The following is a 22298-nucleotide window of genomic DNA, read 5'->3' on the forward strand; positions in this document are numbered from 1 at the left end:
CCATAGACAAGTATGTTTAATATTTGTATTCAATTTGCATTCACCTTGTGAGCGATTCCTATATTTCCCATATTATTTCCCTCAAAAACTAATTAAGCTGACCGTCAATCAACAAGGAACTACTGTAACTACAAAATGGTAGCGATAATAATTCAAGGCTGCAAATACGGTTTACTTAAACGAAACGGAATATCACGAAGGTGAATAAAGAATTCATTATTATCTCAGGCTATTTCAACAACTGATAAAATTATCTATATATACAATTAACTTACCCAATCAGAATATCTTGGCACGATGGATGCGATTAAAAACTAACAGCGATCTAATTATACTATCGTGCTTTAAAACATTAATATATAATTAATTCATTGGTTGTTCTAAATTTATATTTTTTGTAAATAACAATGCTAACAGTAATTAACATTCCTTGTATTTTTGTGGCTAAGAAAAGGATTAATTGGAATGTTTTAATATAACAAAGTGTAACAAAGCAACGAAGTGTTTGTTTGATCCCAAAATAAAAATATTAGATCGAAAAGTCAAGTCAAATGAAAAAGTAAAGGACTAAATTTATTAGATGGAAATATTCAATTGTTTAGTGTACAAAATACTTTATTGTATACAATAGCTTTGTTTTAATTAATCAAAATTTTATAACATCTTTTGAAAAAATATTTCGTAAATTTTCTATAAAAACTATTGTGTGTAGAAAACATACTCTTTTTTAAGTCTACAGTAACTAGAATATATAGAATATATACTTTTTTTTATACTTTTGAAGATACTAGTATTAGTAGTAGTACCACCATTAATACTATATGTATAGTATGTACTATTATTCTGTTGATTTTTTCCAAAACATAGAGTATCTACATTTATCCAGTATAAAATAGAAAATCATATCCCTTGTAATATTTTCAGCTTCAATTTCAGTTCAATATTTTTGAAATATATTAGAAAATAAATGTTATATACTTTAAAAATATTTAGAATTCTTTAATTATTCTTCTTAATCTTTTACTTATAAAATCCTTTAATTCTATCTTTTAATTATAAGAGTTATCATTACTTATTTGGATGTAAAAGATATAGAATTTTTATATTATTGCATAAAGTGGTATAATGAAAAATATCTACATTAAAATTAAGTCTTCGGTTATAAAAATCGTAATGTATATTTAGATATTCTAATATAAATGTGAGAAAAATAAAAGAAAAATGTATGAGAAGTGCTGCACAATTTTAATATCCTTGATTGAACAAAGAAACTAGTATATTTATAAACTAGTTTTCCTTCCTGCTAGTTTAAGAAATCAAATTATTTGTATGGTCAAGAATATATTTGTAATTGTAATGCATGTAATGTATTTAAGTAAATTAAACAATATTTTCTACTTTAATATTATACCAATACCAATTAATAAATGATGAATTATTAATTATTCTTTTGACTGTGATATATAAATTGTGTTAAATAATATTTGTTATAAATATTTACATTTATCTATTAATTAACTTCGATTTTTTTTTTTTTTTTGAATGGTTAATAAATACTTTCGATGATTAGTTTTAAATCGACGATTTTAATTCAAAATAAATAATTTTGAAAATACGTAATGTGCATTCATATAATTGACATAAATTCAGTTATATGATAAGTTTCTAAAATTATACACAGAAAAGTAAAGAATGTTTTTGACTAAATATTTTATACATAATTTTAACTTAAAAGTGACGCATATAGCAATGCATTTGAAAACGAATCATTTCAGCTTTAAGATTCTGACTTAACTTACAATTAACTTAAAGATTGTAATTACGTAATATTGTTCAAGAGAGTGACAAGATATTGCCTTATCATGCTCTTATAATTTTCTGTACTTTGGTTTAGTATAAGTTTGTTATAGTCATTGTAAAACCGTATATTAAAGATGTAATTATCTCATTTTCTTCGTTAGTGTTGTAACAACATTTTTTCTTTTGCATGAAAAAAATTCATTTTTGTTAAAAAAAATTGTTCTAAATAATATGTTTTTTATTAACTCAATATTTTTATAAAAATTAAAACAAGCATGTGTTTACCAAAAACATATTTTTTGTTTATTTATGTTTGGCAATTTATAACATAGATCAATTTGGCAAATCATTTTACTAAACTTTCTATATCAAAAAATATTTCTTCTTGAGTACTTAAATACTCAAAAATATTCTCTTAAAAAATTTATTATGAAGTAGATAATTGCAATATAGTAGCAATGATAATGAAACTTGATCAATAAGAAAGAGTAGTTAATTTAAATTTGATTACTTACAAAACATTTTTGTTAAAACTTCATTTATTTCATAATATTTCATAATATTTTTAATAGTAAATAAAAATATTTAATAAGTAGATAAAAGAACACAACATGAAAAAATATTTAAATTGCATAAGTAGGTTGATATTTTTAATATGTTAAATAAGTAAGACTATAAGAATCATTTGTATAAATGAATAACATTAATTACATATGTATATATATGTATCATTTTTTAAATATATATGTATATCAAAATAAAGTATAAGAAAAATCTCTAGAAGAAAATTATGTTTTCTCTTTCATAAAAAGCTAAGAAAGTTAATGAATTAAGCACCTAGGAAAAAAGGCTGAAACAAAATGGCACATATAGAAATTACTCAACGTAAATCAAGTCTTATAAAGGAGGCTATCATTCAGATTGGTGCAGGTGGTTCTGCAGGTTTTGTAGAAGCTTGTATAATGCACCCCATGGATCTTATTAAAACACGTTTCCAATTGCAAGTTAAAATGGGAACTCAAGATGCTCTTTACTATACAGGCATTGTATCGTTTATTTGTATATGTTTTTATTTTAGCATTACTTTTGTTACTTTATTGTGATATGTATTTTAATGTCTTGTTTTAATTAGTTGTAAACATTTTTTTTATTTATATTTCTATCATAGGAATTAGAGATTGTATGAATAAAATGTATAACAATGAGGGAGTTGCAGCATTTTGGAAAGGTATATTACCGCCAATTATCATGGAAACTCCTAAAAGAGCTGTGAAAGTATGTAATATGAAACAGTTCTTTTTTCGTTATTTTCATTGTAAATTGTTAAAATGAAATCTAGTTCAAAGATTACTAATTTTATATGAATATTATATCTATTTTTTCTATGTCTTTTAATTTTTTAGTTTTTCTCCTTTGAACAGTACAAGAAGCTTTTTAATAATCACATGTCACAGTCAATGGTATGTATTCCATTGGAAAATTTCTTTGATGTACTTCTATTAATAAAAAAAAACGTCTAGAGAAAGTTTTATGAGATATGTAGGCAAACAAGTGTGATCTACTTCTTAAAAATAATTATAGCTATAAGATTATTATGGTATATTACAACTTACTTGGATAAGATACAAATATATCTTTTTTATTTAATTTTATTAATTAATTAGCTTCTTAATATCTTAGCCATATTATTATAAGTAGTGTATCATTCTTTTAAGTAAACTAGCCATACTTGTTTACATATTTAAACCTTTTATAACTGAATGTTTCAATGTGTAATGTACATTATGAAATAACATAATGTTTAAAGTATGTTACTAAATATGTAAATTTTTAACAATTATATAATGCCTTTTAGGCATTTTTTTGTGCTGGATTCTTAACAGGTGTAACAGAGGCAATTTTAATAAATCCTTTTGAAGTAGTTAAAGTACAAATGCAGTCTAATCGTAAACATATCAGTGATAGTCCATCAACTATTGCTGTTACTCGACATATTCTTTACAACCAAGGTTTTGGACTAAATGGTCTTAATAAAGGTTTATCTGCTACAATAATGAGAAATGCTGTTTTCAATGCTTTTTATTTTGGGATTTATCGTTCTATGATTCTTCGACTGAATAAACAAAAAGAATATGTTCCAGAACTGTTTCTGAAGGTATATTTCAGCCTTAAAATGTAAGGCATTTCATTTATATTATTTATAATTAATTTAGTAATGAAAAAGGATATATATTTATTATAAATATCAGTATGTAATTAAAAAAAGAACATGTATTTTTTAGTTTGCTATAGGTTTTATAGCTGGGACGGTGGCATCCTGTATGAACATACCTTTTGATGTTGCTAAAAGTCGTATTCAAGGTCCACAAGGAACAATCCAGTATAAGGGTACTCTGCAAACTATTTACTTAGTTTATCAAAATGAAGGGTAAAAAATTATTAACTCAGATTCTTATATTTATTCTAGACATTCTGAATTATTTTTTTTTTATTATTATACAATTATATTATTTTTTATAATTTCATACATGTAGTGTTTCTTCTTTTATTTGCATAATCTCATTGCATCTGATTAACAACCAGTAAGTACACAATGAAATGCTTTTTAATATTCATAGCTTGTGAATATTTTTATTTTAGATTTAGAGCCTTGTATAAAGGATTGTTACCAAAGATCTTACGATTAGGTCCAGGTGGTGCAATTATGCTTATAGTTTATGATAAAATGACAGCATTTCTCAATATGCAGTTTGGTGATTAAAATAAAATTTTACTCTACAGAGCAGATTGGACAATGCATTTCTTACATTACCAATGAATTGTTTAAAAAAAATGGCTCCTTGATATGTATTTGTTTGTATGAGATTATAGTTAGAAATGTGAGTTAGCCTTAGATTTAGTGATATTGGTAGTGTGTTTAAAGATTAATAATTTACAAATAAATGTTTTATACAAGTAATCCAGTCATCCAACAATATAAAATAAAAAATATGTCAGATTTATACAACATGTTGTTGAAAAGAAAATTGTGTAATTATATCTGTTATAAAATTTGAAATGTCTATGTAAAAAAAAGGTTGAAATATATCACAAAAAAGAATATACTCTAATATTTATTAATCTATTTGTTATGCTATTTAATGCTTATTTAATAATGTTTATTCAGAAAAAAATAAATTTTTTGTTTTGGTTCATATGCAAATATTCAGAAATATTTATCTTGATTTTCTGAAATTTTTGCAGAGATAACAATATAATAAATTATTCACAGTTAATCATCTAAAATAGAATCTAGCCACTTTTCTAAGTCCAAAGATTTGGTTGACGTATTAGATTTATTTGTTATTTTTGAATCTGTAACAAATATGTATTTCATTAGCCTCTTAAAAGTAACAGTTTCAAATAAAGTATTTCATTCTAAATATGCATAAACATATACCAGAGCTAGAAGAAAGAGATACAGATTTCACAACTATCAAAGGATCAGTCACAGGTTTATGACATGACAATAAAAAGTCTAAATCATCAGCTGTATTTTCTAATAAATCCTGATTTTCGTCTTCATGTTTTGTATTATTTACAATCATCTTTTCTGAGTCACTTAATATTTTATTATAATTTTCTTTACCTCGTTCCACAGTGTTGTAGATATCTGTTAATTGGTCATCCTGCAATGGTTAATAATACTTCAGTAATATTTACTTATTTTTTAAAGAGTCAGGATTAAGCTAAATTAGTCTGATATATTATTAAACTTACAGTAAAATACTTTGCATCAATATTAACATTTTCATTAAATGAAATTGCTTCTATTGCTGCAGATAATGTTTTTAGATCAATTGTAAAAAAGTCAGAGTATTTGAAAACATCAACATCCCAATTTTTTTCTGATTGAAAAACAAAGTCATCATTTTTAGAAATTGGAGCATTTGATAGAAATTCAAAATCTTTTGTTGTATTTTCATCTATATCAATAATTTCTTCGAAGTACTGCTTTTCCTTATCTTCATTAACTTCCCTCTTTTCTTTTCTTGTTTTACCTCTATATGTATATAAAATAAATATTATTTTTTAATTAAAATTAAAAATAAGGAATTAAATTTAAAAAAAAGATGTAAAAGAATAATACTTCTTCTAATATTAAAAAAATAGTGAAGAAATAGTTATTTCTTAATTTAAGTACATTTATATTAATAGAGACTTAACTGAATTTCATATTAATTTTCTATTCTGTTATTATTTCAATATTGATAAGAATGAAACTCCAATATTTATTTTATAACCTAACCTCTTTTGACGTTTAATGTATTATTATATAAATTACACATTTTGTATCTTTATGTTCACAAATAAAAGTCCTGGATGTTTTTTTAAATATTTTAACGTTACTAACCTTTATTAAGTTACATACAGTTTAATTATTATAAAGTGACAAAATATAAATTTTTGTAATAAAATATTCTTCTGTATAATAATTTAAAAAGTTATAGTTAAATAAATTATTAAAATTATTATTTATTAAAATAACTTCACCAACCTTCCTTGTTTCTTTTTAGGCATTTTTTCTATTTTCTCTTTTTATGTAAATATATATATATATCGAAATTTATATATACATAGTGTTTCGCGAAGAGAAATCAACGAACTTTGCTAGAATATTTGGGAAGCCATTTTGAAGAAAACATGTTATATATTTAATAGATCGATTCAATCTCATGGCGTGAAATATTAATACGTTTAATTAATTAATTAAAATGCCATGGGTAGCTTGATTTATTTTTATTATATTTTTCTATATAACTGTATAAAATTTAAAGAGTATTTCAATCAAAAAACCTATGTATATGTACATTGCACAAACTTTTAACATTAAGTGTCTCGTAAATGAAATATGCCCGATTGTATAACGAATAAAATGCATTGCTTTTAATTCTGTTTAAATTTTAATTCTATTTAAAAAACGGAAATATTATTGTGCATCTTTTTTAAATTACCAATATAAATAAAATGTTAATATTGTTTTAAAATCATAAATATTGCGAATGAAAATATTATTCTACAAATGTAATTTTTGTGTTATTTAATATATGTGGCAATATAACAATTACCACAACTAAAATATACAATACAAAATTGGTTATTCTTTAGGAGAGGAAACACTAGAACTAATATCACTCAATAAGCATGATGGTATACATTCCAAGTCTTTCAATGATTCTCCTTCTTGTACTTCTTCTTGAATATCATTCTTTTCTTTTTTAGCAACCTTTCCTTCTTTAATGGGTTCAATAAGTCCCAAACATCCCAATGTGTATTTACAATCAATATTATCAATCTATAAAATATATGTACATCGTTTTTAAATTATAATTAAACTTTTTATGTATGATTTAACTTTTCGATTTATGGTTCTTTATTAGTTAGGTTCAATATTAAAATATGCACCTCTGATGGTGAGTAATCTACAGCACTAGTAATGGTCTCAGTTTGCAATATTTCCATGAGAGACTGCAATAGTTTTGGTGCCATTTTTCCAAGGCATTGTTGGTTATTATAAGCTTTTTCTGTGACCTATATAAATTTATTTATATAAAATAATTGATAGAAAAATAGATATAAATGTAAAAAAAAATGAAGAGAAATTAAATAATCATAACCACCTGCAAAGCTTCGTTAAGAAATGTGGTAGCAGTATTCAAAATAGTTTTAAGTGCATCCAATTCTTTTTCTTTGTTCTGAATTAATTTCACTAATCGTTTATTTTCATTTCTAGCCATCAAGATATTTTTTTCGTATTGTTTTATTTCCTTATCTAGGAGTGCATCTTTTCGTTTAATTATATTTTCTAAGATACTTTGCAATTGCTTCAGACGAACATTACTTCTCTGTACTTGTCCATAATACATAATCAACGATTCATATTCCTGTGGAATTATTTATATACACTTGTTACTTGTACTTTATATCTATTTTTATGTGAAATGCGTTATTAGTTAAACTATATTAGTTTGTTGATATGAAGACGATAGAGGTAGCTAAATTTCATTTTAACCTTAACGATAATAATAATAATATCACCTCGACGACTTGATGAATCGCATGCCTTTGTTTCAGCGTTTTATTCAATATTATCTGCGTCTCGGTTTCGAACAATTCGCATTTCAGCCTTAACGTTTGTTCCGTTTTCTTGCTTTCGATGTTGATGGCATCGAGTTCTCTGTTGGTTTTCAGCAATTTATCAAGATCTCGATTCAATGCCACGTTTTCATGAATTGCACGATTCATGACTTCCGTTATCCGCAATGTGACCGCCTTCAGAAGTCTCTCCGATAAAATTTGCAAATGTTCTTTCATCTCTTTCTGCATCCTGCACACATTCATCGCGATTGCATACAGTTACCGCAATCATCGGCTCGTAAATTTTTCTATATTCCTAGATTTAACGATCACAAGCGAGATACATAGATTCACAGTATTTCAGAAGGTAGCTGCATATATCCTTCATGGATAGTAAATATCCAAAATGTATGTAATTAAGTGGGACAATGCAGTCAACCCTACATAATTTGAAAACCTCTATAAGATTACAACTTTGTTCATAAATAGAATTTTGTCTTTTTACAAAATATTTTACAAAATATTTAGAAAATTAGACATATTTACATGAATGAAATATTTTAGATGAATGAATCATTTTTATAAAATATTTTGGAATTATTAAAATTCATAACTTATTAGTTCATTGTAAAAATATATGGAACTAAAAGTAATTAAATATAAAACTATGGGATATTAAATATAAATAAAGGTGAAATTTCTTTTTTAAACATAATCAAGTCTTTTAACAGAACATACACTGATTTTCCGACTACCACAGACTTCTCAGCTTCGTAAAGTTCTTCCTTATGTCGCTTTTCCTGTTCAGCCATTTCCTGTTCTTGTTTCTCGAATTTTTGTAACAGATCAAGTCGAGCTAATCGCCAATCTTCCAGTGCATTTAATTTACCAGCTAATCAAAAGAGAAGAATTATATTACATAATAAAATTTTGTTGTCTTACAATACACTTAAAACAGTTACTAACACTACACATAAAAAAAGATTTTCGAAGAAAATGATATCATATCATCAATATATTGACATTGTTGCTAATTAAACCAATCGTAAATAATTAAACTTAATTTAACTGTTATATTTCACCAGCTAGTTTAACTTCTGCGCTCAAATTATTCTCCATCGTGCGATATTCGTTATCCATCGCTTCTTCCTTTTTCTTATAAGCAGCCAGTTCATCTTTTCGTAACTCTTCTAAAGCGGTGAGTCTTTCAGAAAGCTCCTTTGACTCTTCAATTTTTTCTTCTAGACTTCTTTTTAAATGTGCGATTACATCCGAGCGATCTTCTTCCAACTGCCGGAACTTCTCTTTTGCAAGTTCTGCTTGTTCCTCCAGTTCTTCATTTCGACTTCTCAATCTAATTTATTTCCATTAATCCAAACATTCTTTCGAGTTTGCATTATATTTACATTTCAACTGTCTCATTTTTTAATTCACCCTCTTTATTTTCTTATTTTTATATTCTTTAAATATTTTCGTTAGTTCTAGTAGCACAAAAACTATTTTTAAAAGAAACTGTTTTTGTAGGTACCGTTTTATATCCTGTTGCCGTATTTTTTATTCTTATTACCATTTTCACATTTTCGTTGATAAAAAAAAATATCTTAAACAAAAAAATTGTTCATTTATTTTATAAAGAAAACATTATATCGACCATTATTTCTGAAAATATTTGGATGTCAATCGTAAATAAAAAAGAAAATAATTTCAATTGCACATCAAATATTAATTATTAATTATTAAATAATTTTAACGCTAAAATGGATTAAACAATGTTCAAGTTCATAAAATGTATATTTATTTTTTAAAAATTATCGAGTCTTATCGATCATTAAATCGCACATTGTTTATTTTTTGTTGTATGCATAAAATACAGTGTCATAACATCTTATTAGCCTTTTAACGATTTCTTTCTTAATATATATAATATATAATTTATATAGTTTGTACATATGTATATTAAAAATTATAAAATACAGTATATTCATAAATTTTGAAATAAATTTTTTTAAATCAAACACGATAATTTGTAACAACACATTTAATAATAAATAAAATGAAATCAAACTCAATTTTCGATTAATCGAAATATTTATCATGATTTAACTAAATAGCCTGAAATCTACTACATTTGTACGTAAACCGTTACTTACCGTGCCAACTGTCTGTTGTTATCTAAGATCTCTTGTTCGTAAGACAGGGTCTCCCTTTCGTCGATACATTTCTTTTTCACTTTCTTTTTTTTACTTTTGCTTTTTTTCCTTCTAGCCCGTTGCATTGCTATCAATCAGATGCCGGTTATAAACGAATTAAACCGTTGTACGTCACATTAAGGAACAATCTACGAAGGTATTTCTTGTTAGATCGATAATTCTCTAGTTTCACGGTAACGAAAGAATTTGACAAATCATTTCATAATGAAATCATTTCTTCTGTTTAATCTTCAAAGCCTTCTCGAATCTTTTTCAGAGATTTTAACATATATACGTCATTTAATTATAACATCTCTAAATTACTTTGCGCAAAAAATTAAATTTGCTTTTTTTCTGTACAAATAACTTTTATAATTATGCTTAAACTCTCTTTTCATTATTATCATTCAAAACTTTCTTCAATCTTTACATATCTACTCAATATAGTCCAGAAAAAACCTAATAAATAATATTCTTAATCCTTTCAAAGAATTGTAATAAAATTTTATTAGTGTATAATAATAAATAATACATTTGTAAACATCATAATCGGTGAAGGAATGTTTATACATTAATACATGAAAGATATATCTTCATTCACAAATATTTATAATTTTAATCAAAAGACATCTTTTAGAACAGAACATACCCATGTCAATATATGAAGGCGTAATTTACAAATCATTTTAAGTAAAATAAAGTATTCTACATAAATCTTACCTTTATCAAAAAACATAATTTTAATGTTATTAATTTATACATACATTTTATACATTATCATAAAAATATATTTCCTAGAAACTTACCTGTTGTATATAAATGTATAATAATGAAAAGATGTTTCCTATCTTATATTTTTTCTATCTTAAACATTATACTCACTCTATTTGTAAATATTTACACTCTTTTTTGTGATTCTATTATCATTTCTATATTTTTTCGAAATATACATACATATATGTATGGAAATATTAAGTATAAAAATCTATTCCAAATCAATTTATGAATAATTTGTGATTTAAAAATTTAAAGAAATCCATACAAACTAAACAAATGGCAAATGCTTAAAATGTGAAGATTTCTTTAAAATCTGATTTCGTTTTGTATATATACAGAAAGCAAAAAATCAATGTATAAGTGAAGTTAAAGAATTCTAAAATATTACTTAACCATTATCAAATCTATCAACTTCAGAATTTGACATAATAAATACAGATCAATAATACATACATACATACTCGCACACTATCAAATTTCTGAAATACAAACTGTTCACAATTTCACTAGAATTTCAAACAATTTAAACATAAACAAGGTGCTCAATAAAAACAACATATCGATATGCACACATGTGCATGTATTTATGAATCATCAGTAACAAACTTTACTTCATCTAAAAGAAAAAGAGAAATAGATTCGAAAAAAGGTAATTAAGAACTAGTTAATTCTAGGTGGAGGTGGTGGTTGTGGCCTGCGAAAATAAATAATTAAACTGAGCATGCCAGTGAGCAATCCGATAAGATATAAGTCCCAGTTTTGACCCAAAAGCTGGTCCCACTTATTTAAATGATCAGCAAGGCTAAATTCTTGCAGATATTCCAGTCCAAAGAAAAATGAAAGTTTAATGAGAGCCAGTGCTACAGGAATTCTTGCATCTGGACTAGCTTCAGCCGCTAGATCATAACATCGTTTGGCAAGATGCCGATCTTTTGCAAGACCCAAGCCACGTTCATGCATGTATCCCAAGTTAAACATTGCTTGCGCATTATGTTGTTGCTCAGACGCTGATCGATAATGAGTAGCTGCAGCCTCATAGTCAACTTTTGTTCCACGACCGTAGTAATGGGCATCTCCTAATTTAACCTGTTATAATAAATTCTTTGCAAATAATAGTAGATAAAATCTTTAATAATAATTCAATAATTTTCGGATAAATGATTTTCCTTACTTAATTTATGCAAAAGATAACATACCTGAGCAGTAGAATATCCTTGAGCAGCTGCTCTTGCCCATAAAGCAAGAGCCCTAACTAATCCCTCTTCTTCTGATAATATTGATGTTTCTCCTTTATCCAATATAAATGCAGCATTACTCTGTGCTACCTCATAACCCATTTCTGCAAGGAGAGCATAATTGACGAAAGCCTCGTTTATTCTACCTTCTCTGTAATCTGTGTGAGCAACCATTAGCTGATCGCTCCATTTGCCCCTTTCTGCAACATTTTTTAGAAGTTCGACAGCAGCTGGGCAACTACGCATCATGCCTGTTCCAGTAGCATGCATTTGTGCCAAATTATAGAATGCCAAAACATGACCAGACTGACTAGCCAAACTAAAATACTTGTTAGCTAATTTGTAATCGCGTCTTACTCCTGTACCACCTATTAGACAATTGTGTTATTAGGATAACTACAATAAATTGTATAAAATTTATTAAGTAAAAAAATGAATTTTTTTAATCTTACTGAAATACATATTGCCAAGTTGAAGTTGTCCATCAACCCATCCTTGCTCTGCAGCTTGGCTAAAGTACTGAAGAGCTTTTGCAGTATCTCTTTCAACGCCCCTTCCATAAAGATACATAAGACCTAACCCACTCTGACCAACAGGATTTCCAAGTTCAGCAGCTTTTTTGAAGTATTTGTATGCTGTTTCATTATCCTGTTTAACTATATCACTGCCTTCTAAATAAATCTATAAAAATACGATATACTATTAAATATAATTTAATGAATACCAACATTATATAATTTCCAAAAATATCTGTAGCATAACAGAAAATAATAAGTTACTATTTAGTTTAAAATTTAATATTTATTACCTTTCCTAGAAAAGCCATAGCAAGGGGATTTCCAGCATCAGCAGCATGTTGAAAATATTGTAATGCTCTTTCATGATCCAGTGGTACACCTCTTCCACCTTGATAATGTAATTGCCCTAATCCCACCTGAGCTTGTATATCTCCTTTTTTTGCTAACAATTGGTAATATTCTATTAGATCTTGATCAAAGATTCCTGAGCTGTATGCTGGATTCTCCTGTTCATCTAAAAGTCTAATTCTCTGAACAACTGGTCCTCCGCTAAGGGAAACCTCTTCTGCAACCTTGTTGGCTACTTTTCGATAAAAATCTAAAGCTCTCTCACAAGAAGCTGGAGTTGTAATTCCAGCCCAGTGACGATAGCCTAAGGCCATTTGTGCACGAGTATCTCCACCAAGTGCTGCTACTGTGTAATGTAGCAATGCCTTTGCTTGTGATGCTTGTACTCCACCTAATCCAGTCGCATATAGAAAACCCATACCCTGAAAATAATTTGCCCATAGATATTTATTAACTTACAACTCCTATTTATTAATTCATTTATACATATAATAATAATGTAACATATTGTAGTATCGTGGATGAAAAGTCTAAGAGATACCGGGCGAACCATAAACAATGTCGCGAGAAAGCCTAAATGCCGACAGGCCCAAAAATGTATCGTCGGTTCTTCAATCGAATAGCTACGCGGAAGAGGCCTACGTGACCCTGGCCACGAGCGGTTGCGGAACACGTGCGTTGTGGGGCTAAGAGAAAAGATAAAGGGATGCTAAGGGAGAAAAATGAATTAATAGTCAGTGTTAGTTGAGAAGTCAGAGAGTGCGAACTGCGTTGTCGAGAGGGTGTGGTTCGCGTGAGAGAGAGCGTTGGAACCGTGGTGACGAGAGTTGAAAATTAACTATTTAGTTGTCTTAATTATAGTACGTTATTGTATTTAGTTCGCGTTAAACAACCGTCGTTTCCTGTTTAACCAACACCTGTTTAATCCATTTTAAAGAAACTAATTGTAGTAAGATCCTACATTATTATAGATAAAAAACCATATAAATACATATAAAAAAAATTTACAAACCATATGAGCAGATGGTAAACCAGTTTCAGCAAGTTCCTTAAAAATCTCATAAGCTGCTGAAATATCTTGACCAGAAGAAGCTGAACCAAATTGTGTACCCAACAACTGAGCCCATGCTAACATAGACCAAGCTTCTCGATGTCCCAGAATTGCTGCAGAAGTTAATAACTTATAGGCTTCTTCTTTATTTGAGCGTGTTGCATTTAAGAGACTCTGTGCCTTCTTAAATATTAATTCCGCTGAAAATGATAAAACATTTATTTTAATTAAATAGTAAACTAATTATTTGTTCAAAAAATATAAATTAATTATATTATAAAAATTGCAATAAACTTTAATTGAAATACCTTCCTGTTGCTCCGGAGTAAGAGGTTCTTGAGGCTCATCACTAAGAGGTTCAAGTTGCTCTTCTTCACCCCATGTTTCATTATCCTCTTCTTCAATTCTTAAATTACTATTTGGTAAATCTATATTTTTAGTTTGAGCTATCATTGTTTTCATCCAGACATTTTTCATTACAGGACTTTCATCCTTTGTTTTTGGTTCATTTTCCGTTCCCTCTTTCCTCTTTGTAATTTTATCATTAAGATATGGTTCATTGGCTGGTACTATTTTCAAAATACTGTCATGCAAAGCCTTTAGTTCTTGCAAATGTTCAAACGCATTTTCTTCTAAACTAACATCTTCTTCTGCTTCTTCCTCAGAAGTATCTGATCGTTTCTTGGAAACATCTGACTCTGAGGCAGCAGACATCACCAGCAAGAGTAAAATCAACTCTTTTCTTAGCTTCATTTTTCCAAATTATATTTTGATTGTAATTTGTTAATCAGCTGACCTTGATGTGAATATAAAATCAATTCAGTTGTCAATTCAATATCAATAAGATAAATATCAGTTATCAATAGATAACTTTTAGTAGAAAGAACATGTATTATAAAAATGTTTCTATTGATAATCTACAGATATCTTTTATGATACAAATGTATTATAAATTAAAATTTTTATCTCGTTACTGAGCCATCATAATAGGAAAACTTCAACTTTTAAATCACATTTGACACATCAACATTTTTTGTATACAATATTTACAAAAATGTTATTTTGTTGTGTTCTATAACCTAAACTTCAACGAATATAACGTAAAATATGAAAGAAATTACATTGTAGTAATTATACTTAGACTCTTACTTTTAGTTTGAACAGCTTGATAAAGATATTCTCGAATTCATTTTAAAATATCCTTTCGGTGGATTCGACTTTTCGTGGCAGAAAGACAAAGTTACGTCATTGAGACACGTCAACGCACATCTTTTCGGTTATCACGTAAATGAGTATTTATGATCACTTTCAAAAATATAATCTTTTCATACGAAAAAGATAGTGCTTTACAATTGTTTTATTATCACTAGGCTTTCGAAATATGTTATTCACTTAAAAATCGATGGATCAGCTGTTTCATCACTGCTTTATAAAATTTTGCGTGTTATATTGTTCTGTTGTATCGAATCACTGAAGTTAGCTCCAAATTGTACAAATATCGGCTATATGCTTCTAAAATTGGAAAAATAAAAACTCGAAACTAAAAAAAGCTACATTGTTGATGATGATATACAACTAATTGCGTATTTATACGTATAAATTTACCGTGATGCTTGGTAACATAACCTACAAATGAACAACACAATTTGTTCTTGACATTGAAATTTTGCTTACAGAGGAAATATACAAATTGACAAAGTATATTTATAAATCAAAAACATATAGTTCATTGAACTGAAATTGAAGTCAATTATTATTATTAATAATCACTGTTGTAAGTTAATAAACGACCATTATATATATATATATATATCTTTATTTCAATTACTATATAAATACAAAATAATTTATTGTTGTAGTAATAAATCTACATGTGTATAAGGAAAAGAAGATAATACAAATGTAGAAAAACTTACTAATACCAAATAAAAGAGGATAATGCAATATTTAATAACAAATTGTAAAAATCTGACATAATATTGTTTTTGTTTATAACAATCGAATAACATATACAATATAACATAAATAATATATACAATATTAACATTCACTGACAATCTTCTTTTATATTATTTTCTTTCATATATACTAGTATATGGTATATGAAAGAGTATTCAATTTTTATTTTACGAAAAATGGTGGATTTATTCGGCAAAGATAAGGGAAACATTTCATTGTCAACAAAATTACAATCGTATGAAGATGAAGACCAAAAAAGACTGCCAACGATTATTAATTTACAAAAAACCTTTTATAGTATTAAAATTGCAGATATTGAAAATAGAATAAACAGGTTAAAAACGAATTTAAACTTCATAAATACATCTCCTAATTTTGTTATGCTTTCCTACATCTGAATACTATGTAGTATAATAAAAGATAAAAATTAGGACATTTTTGAAAGTATTAGGGATCAGTATCGAAATTAATATCTAGGTTTGACGAAAGAAACGACGAATTACTAAATGCAATCGAAACTACAAATGAACAAACAGCTATAGTAGATGCAGAAACGACTGAAGAGATTGCAAATTTAAGCAAACTACTTTCAACCCAAAATAATTTAGTAGAAAGTATAAAAGGAAAGATCGATATCATAGAAAATGACCGAATAGAAAGTAAGAGATTACACGAAGAGAAAATAGAACTGTTTGCTCAAAAGTACAAAAAAACGAAGGTTGAATTAATTTCTCAGATCAAAGTCTTAAGTAACTTATAAAGATTTCTTTTCCTTATTCTTTTTACACTCTGCCGTTCTTTGATATTTGTTCGTAAGAAATTATGTTTCTGAAAAAAGTTCGACCAATTTTCTAGATGTGAGAATTAATGTTTTGGAAGATTTTAAAAAAATGCAAGATGTACTGAAAAAAAAGTTCCAAGCAAACGAGGTGCAAATGGTGGAGAATGAAGAAAAAATAAAAGAAACGATGGAAATTATTAATCGAAAGATTGAATTCGATAAGGAAATGTATTAATATCTTATTCGTTATACGTTTCGTTGAAAAAATTTATCTTATCATGAACAAAAAATGAGGAGAAAGTTTTTCGTTAAAAATGATTTACAGGACTTTTTCAATGCAGGGTCAAAAATGAAATGTACGATTGTCTTCATGATCTAGCGATACAGTTTCAGAAAGAAGTTAACAAACATATAAATTTGCCAAATCAAAGATTAATGAGAGAAAATATTATGTTAAAAAATGAATTATTACAAATTTCTACAAGAGTTTCATCGAATATTGACACTAATATCATTCTTAAGTAATACTTTAGATTTCATTTTTCTTTATATTACAAAAATTTGAAATATACTTTTCTTCTTTTTAAATATATTTAAAAAATGTATAACAAATAACGCATTATATATTAATAATAAATTAATATATATAATTATTTAACTTTATGTATATTATTTTGCAATAATATATATTTATGTAAGTTTAGTAACATTATGTTCTTTTTATGTATAGAAATGCAGCAATCGATTACAAAAAGAGAATGGGTGTACGAACTGCCTTCATAAGAGAAAATATAGTAATCGCGAAAGTACAGAATGAAGTACTGAAACGATTAAGGAAGAAGTTTTACAATACAAAAGGATATCTTTCATCTATTAATATTCTTGATCCTGATGCAGAACAGAAATATTTAATATTGATAGAAAATGCCCGTCGAGAAGAGAACGACATTAATTTTCGTTTCTCATCACTGAAAGCTTTACTTCATAAAGAAAGAACAAAAATTAGCGTTGCGAGATATATTTTGAAAAAATTAGAATGCAAAATAAGAGCACTTTTGGAAACAATTTATGATTTGAAGTATAATGCAATGTGTTTACTAAAAGTATGCTAAAATATCTTTCTATACTAATTTCAGTTTTTAACTGCGTAAATAACGTTAAAGTTTCGATATTTATTTTAATTATTTAAAAGACTAATTTTGTATTACATTAATTGTATGTATATCTGAATATTTTGTAGTATCCTTCTAGTCGCAAGGATCTAATAACATTAAGTTGTATTGAGTCATTCTTATTCTTGAGAGATTTACTTATTAAAAGACAATTAAAACTTCGAAGCCACATTATTAAATCGTAAGTAATTACATTAATTATATATTAATTACATATACTTTTAGTTTTGCAAAATATTGCGAAAATGCAATATTTTTGTATAAGAAAATTTTTCAAAATTAACATATGTAAATAAATTGAGGTCTGAAACTATACCACAAGAATTAGAATCTGTGTCACATATAGAGGACATCTCTGAAGATATTGATTTTGAAATAACAGTAGATTTTATAGAAGAATCGAGTAAAGAAACTTTAGATGAAGTAAATAAATATTATCAAATTAATATATGTGGATTATTTAATTAAATTTGAAATTTTTATTATTCAATTTTATTAGATGAAATATATTGATGGTGTAAAGGAACAAAAAGAAATATCTATTGAAGATAGAGAATCTCAAGAATCATTCATTGAAGATATTCTCAAAGATACTACTGATTTTCATGTAGAAAATTAATACAAATTAAATGCAAACTATGAGCTCACAGAGGAATCATAATCTGACATCATAGAAGAATAAAATCTACTATTTAAAATTGTTTGCAAAGGTATTTTTTAATTTATCAGCATTATTATTTCTTTGGAAAAACATAATTTTTTATTTTTTATACAAAATCTACTTGTTATTAGCATAATACTTACAGATTTTAGTATCCTAAATTATTTAATAGAACTTTTTATGCTTAACAAAAATAATAAGTCATGTCATAATATAACGTTTCCAAAACATGTAATTCAAATAGTAATTTAGTTTTTTTATAGACAATAAATTGTGTAAAAAAAATGTTTTCTATTTATTAATATTACACATAAACATAGCAATTATTACTTAACTTTTATTTATATACATAATTTTACAAAAATTATAACTTCATGTTTAGACTATTTCATGCCAATTTTTGTCATATCAATTTTGTGATCTGGTTTTATAAAGCGTTTCACTCTAGCTTTGTCTCGTTTCCTGTAATAATAAGAGGTAGATATTATCAATAAAATCTATAAATTTATTAAAAGAAAGTATCAAAAATATAAAATATAAAAGAAAATGTAATTAATATTTAAGAAAAACAAATTTATGTAACTACTATAAATATTTAAATTATTCTAAAGAAATTTAGTAAAAATTAATCTTTTAGCACATTCACCTAACAGAAACAGAATTTTATATTTATGTAAAAAACTATTATATACTTACAATTTAATATTAGCAGGAGCAACAATATTTCTTTTTTGAAGAGACTTGAATCTGTCTTTCAACAGACTATTAGCTGGCTCAGTATTTCGTAAATTTCCAGTTAATTCATTAGATAATTTAAAATCAGGTTCTAAGGGTTCAAATTTAACTTTACTAAGAGTTTTAGTACCTGCTTCTTTAAGTGCTTTCTTTTTTAACCTCTTTTCTCTTAATATTTTTTGTTTCCTTTCTTTAGCAGCCAACTGACTGTTTAATAATTTCAATTTATATATATCTGAGCTTTTTTTTCTTTCTACCTTTTCCTGTTTTTTTCTATGTGCCAAGTCTTTCTGTTCTTTTTGTTTGCGCCTTTGCACACGTGTTTTCTTCTGGTTTCTAACAACTGAATTTACAAACCTTACTGTTGGGTCATCATCCTCATCTTCATTAGGATTTCTATCATTTTCTAATTTTAGACCCTCTGACATTTCTTTTATCAAGTTATTCTCTTTTTCTTCAGGTGAAACCTGGAATAAAATTCTAATATGATAATCTACTTTCGATGTATGAATATAGATAGATGTACCTTTCTGAACATCTTTGTGGTAACTCTATTAAGATGTTCTTCTTCTTTTATAAGCTCTATTTCCTTTTGAGCCACCTCATGTAATAGATTTTGATGATCTTCAAACGAAGGATTATAAGACATTCCTGGATGTGGTGGCTCAACTGCCGGTATATTAGATGGTTTTTTGCGCAAAGAAATAGGTATTCTCTTTTTTTTTACTCCAAAATGTGTTAATGTATGTCTGACTGTATCCGAAGACATCCAATTGGTATCAATGTCTCTTGTGTTTTCGTCTTTCCATAAATCAACATTAAATTTATTTATTTTCAGTTTATTCAATTTTTTCCTTGCTACCATTATTTTATTCTTCAAACACAATCTTTCTTTTATTTTAAAATTCTCTAAATATAATTTTTATGTTCTTTTAATTTTAAAACCCTTTTTTGTGGATATAAAACAGTGTGCAATATGTATAAATCATTAAACTTATAGTTATTCTAGAGAGAAAGTCTCCGTCTTATAGAATACATAATAGTTTGTAGAGCTGGCGACCATCTTGGTTTAGTGCTGCCATTTATATTACTTTAAAATGAAAATCTCTATAGTTAGAGATTTAAAATTATAACATTTATTCGTAATGTATCAATAACAGAATTAGAGTACTTATAAGGTATTTTTAAATTTATATTAATTGAGACAATATTCATATAATACATCACAAAAATGGTGAGCACTGCACTTTGTTTTAAAATAATCATTGATCACATTTTTAGATTAGGTAATTATTATATTATTAAGTAATTTTGTGAATAAACAGAAAATAAATTATACTACATAATGATTTTTAAATAAGAAATGGCCAAATTATTTTTTTCTCCATAGGATGTACAAAGGCATTCTCTTACATTGTAATTTTTTTTTATACATACTCTTGTATTTCGATCCTTAAAGATAACACACAATATATTTTTATGAAATCAAGATACTTTACTACCTGATACTTAACTTGTAAGTATATTTCGTATTTGCAATTTAAATGAAAATTAAGAAAGAATAAAATAATGTTTTGCAGATGAAAAATAAAAAAATCCATAAAAGCAAAAGATTGTTATAGTTCTGTATTAGAGCTTATCAAAATTAACAATATAATGAAAGCACAAAATGAAAACAAAAATGAAAATATATATTCACTTCTACCAGGTAGTATTTATAAATATATATTTATTATATCAATTATATTTATGTTATTCCTTTATTAATAATGATATAATTTGTAGATGAAATTTTTAAAGGAAATAATAATGCTGTAGTTGTTTATTACAGTTTTATATAAAACAATGATATGGTAGTAAAAATGCAAGCAAATTCAGAAGGAATTTCAATTAATATGTCATCATTCATACTACAAAAAAACCCAACAAAACCCAAGTAGCATGCAATTATATAGGATTATTAGTGATCATCTTTTATTATTTTGGTTATTGAACCAGGAAATGTATGGTTTGCAACAGAATTTCCAGACAGAATAATTAAAGTAAGATTATTATTTTATTTAATATTTTTGTTAAATTACATAATATATAGCAATTTTATTTTATACAGTTTCATGGACCAATTTTACCTATAAATTTTGTAGATCATAATAACCCTTATCTTACTAAAAATTTCAGATATCTTACAAGTGGATCTTACAAGTGGAAAATTAAAAATTTCTTTAACTGGTGACATAACTAGTGTTCGTAAACTTGCATTTTCTCGAAGACATCCATATCTATTTTCTTGTGGAGAAGATCAGCAAGTATATTCCATGGCATCTTAATACTGATGTATTAGTAAATGCAGGTAGAGATTCTACTGCAAGGGTATGGAACATGTGAACAAAAATAAATGTACATACACTTGGTTACACCAACATAGTTGCTAGTGTAATTCATCAAATAATTGAACCACAGGTATCAAGATTCATCAAATCATGTCATGTTATATATCCTAAAAAAGATATTTAACTATATATATTTTTACTTATTTTTTTTACTAGCTTATCACTGGAAGTTACAATTGTACTGTATGATTATAGGATTTAGATATTGGAAGATCTAGAGCTACTTTAAGAAGTTACAAGAAAAATAAAAGAGTTGACTTTTCATCCATCACTGTATGTGTACTTTATTTCTTTAGATTGTTCAACATGTATAAATTCCTTCATCTAATTTATGTTGTTCATTAGATATATGTTCGCATCAGCATCTCCAGATAACATCAAGCAATGGAAATGTTCAGAAGGAAAATTCATTCAGAATTTACCTGGCTATAATGCAATAATTAATTGTTTAGTTGTTAATGCTGATGGCGTACTAGTTTCTGGAGCAGGCATTGGAAATCTTTGGAACTGAAGAACAGGGTAAATATGATACTTCATATAAAAATTGTATTTTTTCAATTGATTT

The 22298-nt window shown here is 26.5% G+C and overlaps 6 protein-coding genes, 1 long non-coding RNA gene and 1 pseudogene across 11 annotated transcripts in view; 3 read left to right on the top strand and 5 right to left on the bottom strand.

The window, feature by feature from the left end:
• Positions 1–97: 97 nt before the first annotated feature.
• Positions 98–4621, top strand: LOC100746343 (mitochondrial 2-oxodicarboxylate carrier). 4 transcript variants are annotated; one of them, XM_033321228.1, is made up of 7 exons: positions 98–200; positions 2613–2841; positions 2969–3075; positions 3204–3260; positions 3656–3955; positions 4083–4228; positions 4441–4621. In XM_033321228.1, exons 2-7 carry the CDS (start codon positions 2661–2663, stop codon positions 4559–4561), a joined length of 912 nt encoding a protein of 303 aa, XP_033177119.1. In that variant the 5' UTR covers positions 98–200; positions 2613–2660; the 3' UTR covers positions 4562–4621. The 4 variants fall into 4 exon arrangements, with proteins under 4 accessions (XP_033177119.1, XP_033177120.1, XP_033177121.1 ...); XM_033321229.1 differs by having other exon boundaries at positions 113–200; positions 2635–2841; positions 4441–4561; XM_033321230.1 differs by lacking the exon at positions 98–200 and adding an exon at positions 1518–1936 and having other exon boundaries at positions 2635–2841; positions 4441–4561.
• LOC117151756 overlaps positions 640–22298 on the bottom strand; it is a 25732-nt gene continuing 4073 nt past the window's right edge. Inside the window, exons 2-3 of the long non-coding RNA XR_004461867.1 lie at positions 17248–17253; positions 640–763 (exon numbers count right to left, since the gene is read on the bottom strand). This is a non-coding gene — a long non-coding RNA (uncharacterized LOC117151756). The remainder of the gene's footprint in view (positions 764–17247; positions 17254–22298) is intronic.
• On the bottom strand, positions 4328–6478 carry LOC100746460. The gene is made up of 4 exons (XM_003490231.4): positions 6338–6478; positions 5560–5842; positions 5240–5468; positions 4328–5154 (listed from the first exon to the last, which is right to left on the bottom strand). Exons 1-4 carry the CDS (start codon positions 6358–6360, stop codon positions 5072–5074), a joined length of 618 nt encoding a protein of 205 aa, XP_003490279.2. The 5' UTR covers positions 6361–6478; the 3' UTR covers positions 4328–5071.
• On the bottom strand, positions 6866–10398 carry LOC100746577 (cilia- and flagella-associated protein 157). The gene is made up of 7 exons (XM_012386688.3): positions 10068–10398; positions 9000–9271; positions 8656–8809; positions 7879–8167; positions 7461–7724; positions 7246–7371; positions 6866–7135 (listed from the first exon to the last, which is right to left on the bottom strand). Exons 1-7 carry the CDS (start codon positions 10190–10192, stop codon positions 6938–6940), a joined length of 1428 nt encoding a protein of 475 aa, XP_012242111.2. The 5' UTR covers positions 10193–10398; the 3' UTR covers positions 6866–6937.
• LOC100744138 (protein sel-1 homolog 1) lies at positions 11443–15513 on the bottom strand. The gene is made up of 7 exons (XM_012386702.3): positions 15185–15513; positions 14344–14831; positions 13997–14235; positions 12927–13406; positions 12571–12799; positions 12080–12486; positions 11443–11969 (listed from the first exon to the last, which is right to left on the bottom strand). The coding sequence occupies exons 2-7, from the start codon at positions 14786–14788 to the stop codon at positions 11544–11546; spliced, it is 2226 nt and encodes a 741-aa protein (XP_012242125.1). The 5' UTR covers positions 14789–14831; positions 15185–15513; the 3' UTR covers positions 11443–11543.
• On the top strand, positions 15671–19093 carry LOC105680888. 2 transcript variants are annotated; one of them, XM_012386714.3, is made up of 6 exons: positions 15671–15809; positions 16850–17296; positions 17506–17878; positions 18016–18128; positions 18250–18370; positions 18447–19093. In XM_012386714.3, the coding sequence occupies exons 2-6, from the start codon at positions 17130–17132 to the stop codon at positions 18564–18566; spliced, it is 894 nt and encodes a 297-aa protein (XP_012242137.1). In that variant the 5' UTR covers positions 15671–15809; positions 16850–17129; the 3' UTR covers positions 18567–19093. The 2 variants fall into 2 exon arrangements, with proteins under 2 accessions (XP_012242137.1, XP_033177122.1); XM_033321231.1 differs by lacking the exon at positions 15671–15809 and having other exon boundaries at positions 16056–17296.
• LOC105680887 (ribosome biogenesis protein NOP53) lies at positions 18887–20385 on the bottom strand. The gene is made up of 3 exons (XM_012386707.3): positions 19870–20385; positions 19305–19810; positions 18887–19070 (listed from the first exon to the last, which is right to left on the bottom strand). The coding sequence occupies exons 1-3, from the start codon at positions 20206–20208 to the stop codon at positions 18992–18994; spliced, it is 924 nt and encodes a 307-aa protein (XP_012242130.1). The 5' UTR covers positions 20209–20385; the 3' UTR covers positions 18887–18991.
• Positions 21179–22298, top strand: part of LOC105680885 — a 1385-nt pseudogene continuing 265 nt past the window's right edge.

The sequence above is a fragment of the Bombus impatiens genome, unplaced genomic scaffold (assembly GCF_000188095.3).
Source record: "Bombus impatiens unplaced genomic scaffold, BIMP_2.2 scf_0417, whole genome shotgun sequence".
NCBI lineage: Eukaryota > Metazoa > Arthropoda > Insecta > Hymenoptera > Apidae > Bombus > Bombus impatiens.

Excerpts from the sequence above, each read along its gene's own strand:
- LOC100746343 (XM_033321228.1), top strand. The coding sequence starts at position 2,661 with ATGGCACATATAGAAATTACTCAACGTAAATCAAGTCTTATAAAGGAG. Across the intron at positions 3,076-3,203 it reads CTCCTAAAAGAGCTGTGAAA|TTTTTCTCCTTTGAACAGTA; the intron begins GTATGTAATATG and ends TTAATTTTTTAG. Across the intron at positions 4,229-4,440 it reads TTAGTTTATCAAAATGAAGG|ATTTAGAGCCTTGTATAAAG; the intron begins GTAAAAAATTAT and ends TTTTTATTTTAG.
- LOC100746460 (XM_003490231.4), bottom strand. The coding sequence starts at position 6,360 with ATGCCTAAAAAGAAACAAGGAAG. Across the intron at positions 5,843-6,337 it reads CCTAAAAAGAAACAAGGAAG|AGGTAAAACAAGAAAAGAAA; the intron begins GTTGGTGAAGTT and ends ATATACATATAG. Across the intron at positions 5,155-5,239 it reads ATCTCTTTCTTCTAGCTCTG|ATTCAAAAATAACAAATAAA; the intron begins GTATATGTTTAT and ends TATTTGTTACAG.
- LOC100746577 (XM_012386688.3), bottom strand. The coding sequence starts at position 10,192 with ATGCAACGGGCTAGAAGGAAAAAAAGCAAAAGTAAAAAAAAGAAAGTG. Across the intron at positions 8,168-8,655 it reads GTGGTAGTCGGAAAATCAGT|GATGCAGAAAGAGATGAAAG; the intron begins GTATGTTCTGTT and ends GAATGTGTGCAG. Across the intron at positions 7,372-7,460 it reads TTCTTAACGAAGCTTTGCAG|GTCACAGAAAAAGCTTATAA; the intron begins GTGGTTATGATT and ends AAATTTATATAG.
- LOC100744138 (XM_012386702.3), bottom strand. The coding sequence starts at position 14,788 with ATGAAGCTAAGAAAAGAGTTGATTTTACTCTTGCTGGTGATGTCTGCT. Across the intron at positions 14,236-14,343 it reads TACTCCGGAGCAACAGGAAG|CGGAATTAATATTTAAGAAG; the intron begins GTATTTCAATTA and ends TATCATTTTCAG. Across the intron at positions 11,970-12,079 it reads AAGGATATTCTACTGCTCAG|GTTAAATTAGGAGATGCCCA; the intron begins GTATGTTATCTT and ends TTATTATAACAG.
- LOC105680888 (XM_012386714.3), top strand. The coding sequence starts at position 17,130 with ATGTACGATTGTCTTCATGATCTAGCGATACAGTTTCAGAAAGAAGTT. Across the intron at positions 17,879-18,015 it reads ATGCAATGTGTTTACTAAAA|TATCCTTCTAGTCGCAAGGA; the intron begins GTATGCTAAAAT and ends AATATTTTGTAG. Across the intron at positions 18,129-18,249 it reads CGAAGCCACATTATTAAATC|GTCTGAAACTATACCACAAG; the intron begins GTAAGTAATTAC and ends AAATAAATTGAG.
- LOC105680887 (XM_012386707.3), bottom strand. The coding sequence starts at position 20,208 with ATGGTAGCAAGGAAAAAATTGAATAAACTGAAAATAAATAAATTTAAT. Across the intron at positions 19,811-19,869 it reads CCACAAAGATGTTCAGAAAG|GTTTCACCTGAAGAAAAAGA; the intron begins GTACATCTATCT and ends ATTTTATTCCAG. Across the intron at positions 19,071-19,304 it reads GCTCCTGCTAATATTAAATT|GAAACGAGACAAAGCTAGAG; the intron begins GTAAGTATATAA and ends TTATTATTACAG.